Genomic DNA, 5,199 nt, shown 5'->3' on the forward strand with positions numbered 1-5,199 from the left:
ACTCATAAGTTCTTCAAGAGACCTAAATTTTATGATAACTTCTTAAAAAATTTGAATACATTTCAACAATATGAAACTTGAATTCGAACTCATAATTCAATCAAAGTACTCATTGAGGCAATTTAGATCATTTTCATTGTAAGAAAATTGGGTGCACACATTGAGCTTCATGCTCTTTATACCTTCTTAGAGATTTTCTTCAGGCAATTTATATTGCATCACAGATTATATCTCTTAGGATTTGTTTTTATGTATTCTTCAAGAGATCTCTTTTTGCAATATGCTTCACACACTTCATAATCTTTATAGATTTTTTAATGTAGATTTAAGGTATCCATGAATATTGAGATTGAAACAAGGAGTAAAAGAGTTAAAGTTTAAGAAATTTTTTCCCTGATTATTTTGTAATTATAATGTTGGTGAAAATCCAATTTCCTTTTTAGAATTTGTGAAATTTGTTATTTGGCTAAGCTTAAAGTATAATCTTGACAATAAAAAGTATATGAAAGTTTCTCTTTGGTTGGGTTCTTGGCTAGCTCTAGGAAGGGACAGTGTGGCCATGAGATAACCATGGAAGCATAATAAGAATGCTTGGAATGCCGTGAACAATCCATTTTCTGACCCTTTTTTTCTTGAGGTGGTTGTTTTCTTATGGCCCATCAGAGTTTATGGTCAACAGATAAGCTTCAAACACATGCATTGGTCGTGTCAGTTGCGATAAACTCTTCCCAACAATCTGAGACTCACATAGTGACACATAAAAAGAAGTGGAAATTTGCTCTTCTTTGTCCTTGTTTGGGCATCTAATAGCAAAGCATTGGAAACATCGAAAAAAGAAAGTTAATTAATTTTAAGAGAAACAAAGAAATCCTTCTTCTTCTTTTTTTCAGCAAACCCAAACATAAAATCCGAAAAAAGAAGAAGGCATGTCCAAAATTACATCTTGAATTTATTTCAAGAGATTCACTATTATACCCAAACTATATATGAAATAAACTTTTAAAACACACCTAAAACCAATTTACAACATAACAAAGAGGCTTTTAACTTCTTATAAATTACAAAACTACCGTCAATTTCTTAAAACAAGCACAACCCTAAAACCTCATAAAAAACCCCAAAACACTCAATAATGCATCAAAATTAAATTAGATAGGGCAACTGTTATTTTTTGGGTTTTTTTTGGATTTATTTGTAGAAATTAAATGGTGTAGAATTTATTTATATAATTAATGCTAAGAATGAGTATATGACTGAATATCACTTTTCTTTATTAACCATTTATAATATATGAACTCAAGACTTCCTACCGAACACCGAATGGTCTTTCCATTCCCCTTCCTGCAGCTGAAAATGAAAGAAAAAACTTGAACGAATATGAAAGAAAAAAAGTCTGAAAATGTTCGATGTCAGCTCATGAATTTAAAGGCTGAAAGGCTCAAAACTTGAACGAATATGAAAGAAAAAAGTGGGTCACCGTTTATCCCCTTCCTGCAGCTGTGCATGCTAATGTTTTCTCAAATTGTTCTTTGAACTAAGTAGGGTTGGAATACACTCGGGGTCAACATTGTTCAAATACAAAACACTTTTTTATTTTATATTTATCAAACAGATAGAAACTTCATTCAAACTGAGAACCCAGATTACAAAACTACCAGAAAAACTGGAATTTGCATTGCTGTCTTGTGGCCTTGTTAAAATCTTGCCATAAAAAACCCCTAAAAGAGGAAAATCCGGTCAAGAAAATAGAGTACCACAGCAAGTGAAATCCGATATGATACTTCATTCCTTTCGCATACAAAGTTGAATCAACTGCTCTACCACCCCATCTATCTCTTCATCCTCTCTCTTTTTCATGTTGTCTCTCAATTCCATTGCCTTTCTTTTCAAACCCTGTCCATTTTCTTCCACTACCACATCTCTGATTACTTTTGCTATCTCTTCCCTTTTCAGCCTCCCGTTCTCGTTGCCGCCACCTCCCATTCTCTTAACCTCCACACCAACTCCAACGTCCTCTACTATTCTAGCGTTAATAGGCTGGTCAAGATGCATAGGCATGGCTACAATTGGAACGCCAAACTTGATGCTCTCCAACACTGAGCTCCATCCACAGTGGCTCACAAACCCACCAGCACTAGAATGCTTCAATATTTTTGCCTGTGGAGCCCAACCATCCACTATAATTCCCTTCTCCCCCACCCTCTCTAAAAACCCTTCTGGTAATACCTCTTCAACCCTGGTACCTTTCTCTTCCTTAGGAAATCTTATAACCCAAATAAAGCTCACTTTGCTAAGCTCTAGCCCATGAGCTATCTCTTCTATTTCCTCCTTGGATAAAAAGAACTCACTACCAAAGGAAACATATACAACCGAAGATCTTTCTCTAGTGTTTAGCCACTTCATGATTTTTGTTTCCTCCGAATCCACTTCTTGCTCTATAAGGTCTTGAACAAGTGAGCCAACAGGCACAATCTTCTTCCCAATTAGATCAGAGAGATAATCAACATATTTTGCTTCAATCTCTCTAGAACTCTTAACTAATACGATCTTACAAGAACGATCGCTGCACTGCTTAGCACGGTCTCCATCACTGATGCCATTTGATGAAGATTCTAACAACATCTTGATCTTACTAGTCTCGTAATAGATTGAAGGAAACGGAAATTTGACACCAGGTTTCTCGCCATGGTGGGCACAAACTGACATCATGGCAGCACTGGTTGTGAAGAACTCGATGGCTGGAATGTTTTGTAAAAAAGCTAGAGAGGGTGCCCATGGTTGAAGAAAATCATAAATTAGCAAATCCGGGTTTAGGGTTCTGAGGATGTTGGAGAAGTTAGGGCTGGCCATGTCGAAGGCGGTTTTGAGAGTGGACATGAGGTGGGGTGGGAGGCCATTGGTAGTGTGGTAATGAGGTGGGAGTTCAGGCAAGTCGTCATATGGAAGATGTAGTTGCACAAGTTCAATGCAACGAGAGTATTTTTCAGAGAGTTTTGGCTTGATGGATCTGAGATTTACAGGTGTGGAACAAAAATAGATGTGAAAATTTCTGTTGGTCAGCTTCTTTGCTAGCTCTAGGTAGGGAGATATGTGCCCATGAGCTAACCATGGAAACATAAGAACACTGAATTTTCTTTGCTGAGAAGAATTCATTTTTTCAGACTCTCTCCATTCAGGTCGTTAGTTTTATAGATATAATGAGTGAGATGAAAAGATGCCAAAATATATACAGATGAGTCATGTGAATCTAGGTTTTTTCCTCGTCAGAAGAGTCATGCGTAAGTGCATGCGTGTATATACAAGACAAAGGACATACGTTTAGACTTCTTTATCTTTGTTCGTGCGGATATATATTAAGAACCAGACCCTTGCAACTCTAATATCCTAGACAAAAATCCAATTTTAAAAACTGATGCTATGTACTGGGTTTTCCTAAACAATCCCTATTTTCTGTAGTCTTTCAGTTATTCTAAATTTGCACAACGTTCAATATGACATCAATTTGTTTTAAATCTCTAAACTTTCTCTAGCATTCAAAATTTTAAAACACTCTCAAAGTAATTTGTCAATGTTGGAACGTTCTATGATAATATATATATATATAATATTTGTTTGAAACAAGTGAAGTTATTAGAATTAGGAAAATTGCATCCACCGATTGCAATTCATTGGTCCATCATGTGCCTCTTGGTAACAAGTGTTGGAAATGTTGGGTGAACGGTGTACTAGACGATAATGTGTCCTTGTATCGACCAACAAATGAGTTCTTCCTTTTTCGTGAAGGATTAGGAAGTACAACAATTGTGTGGCCAATAAAGTACATTAAATTGTGTTTAGCCTTGCATCTTTGAGGTCAATTCTTGATTCTTCTTTTAACATGTAGATGGTATGAATATTCTTTGAGGTTTGTATATTTGAAGTCATCATGATCATGCGTAAAAAAATAAAAAATAAAAAGTTAAAAAGGCATGAATTTGGGTCAAATGTTCACTATTCGATTCGAAGAGTATATATTAAGAAGTTGTTTTGATATGGAATTGGACTTTGGAACTTCTTTACATTAATTCTGAATTTGAAATGGTAAGTGTGAAAGAATTTGGTTAAAAACGGAAATGGTGGATCTGCAAGTCTACCATTGTAAACGGAAATGGTGGCCCAAAATTCACTACCAGGACTCATTCTGTAGATTGGAAACCATGAATTGAGCACTTGTGATCAACTTATAACTTTAAGTTTGTAGTTCTTGTTTTAGCTTTTCTTTATGTTGCAATGCTGTATAGTAGGAGCTTAAGTTGATGATACAGTGGCTGAGAGTTCTGAGAACGGAAGTTTGTAGCTGATGCCTACTGCTTGAATGAAATGGAGCAAAGAGGTGATCAATACTTACACTGCTATTAGGATGGTGTTTTTGCATAAGTTACATGTGGTTTGATGCGTTAGAGATTAAATTTTAATGTTATCTTCATGAGTGAATGGATTGGACGCTGTGAACAAGTTATGAATAGATTTGGCAACACCAAAATTTATGTGTTTCTTTTGTACTATAACTTGAGAGTTTTGGTATTTGGAATTGATTATGATGATAATTTCAATGAAGGGTCCTAATATTACATTTATTTTTTTTGCTATACTATATCAGGGTTACTTTCCTAAAGTCAGGCAGATATAATAAAGAAATTTATTGTTATATGAAATTGGATCAATAAGGAAATTGACTAATTTTAAAAAATATACAAACACGGCATGCAGATAACCGCAATAAATTTGTGTTAAATAATGTAGGACATATGGATTATTAGCTGATCGAGGAGCAGCTGAACAAGCGCATGCACGTTGTCGCGACAAAAAAGCCCAATCTGTGCAAGCATGGGTCCTTAGCTCATAACCGGGCCTATGACCTGTCGTTTCGACGAGAACGGCATGACAAGTCCAACTCTATAGTTTACTTTGCGTTTTCAGCATTTCGAGCTTTTAGAAAATTTTGAGAACTTTTGTTATTTCCTTTTTGTTTTCTAATTAGCTTTTCTAGCAAGTCTAGGGTTACTCTTCTATAAAAGGAATGCGTTGGAACATCCTAAACTATTCAGTTTATTATCAATCAAATACCTTTGAGTTTTAGTCAATTTATGGTGGATTTCGGCATGTTACTTGTAGGGTTATCGTTCGATCTATATCTCGTTGCGTATGCTATCATGGCCA

General features: G+C 35.5%; 1 protein-coding gene across 1 annotated transcript; it reads right to left on the reverse strand.

Annotated features, from left to right (window-relative positions):
- Window positions 1-1,567: 1,567 nt before the first annotated feature.
- On the reverse strand, window positions 1,568-3,245 carry LOC110763544 (beta-D-glucosyl crocetin beta-1,6-glucosyltransferase-like). Its single transcript, XM_021966336.2, has one exon. The coding sequence runs from the start codon at window positions 3,151-3,153 to the stop codon at window positions 1,783-1,785; it is 1,371 nt and encodes a 456-aa protein (XP_021822028.1). The 5' UTR covers window positions 3,154-3,245; the 3' UTR covers window positions 1,568-1,782.
- Window positions 3,246-5,199: the final 1,954 nt, after the last annotated feature.

This window comes from Prunus avium, chromosome 2, assembly GCF_965620075.1.
Source record: "Prunus avium chromosome 2, drPruAviu1.hap1.1, whole genome shotgun sequence".
NCBI lineage: Eukaryota > Viridiplantae > Streptophyta > Magnoliopsida > Rosales > Rosaceae > Prunus > Prunus avium.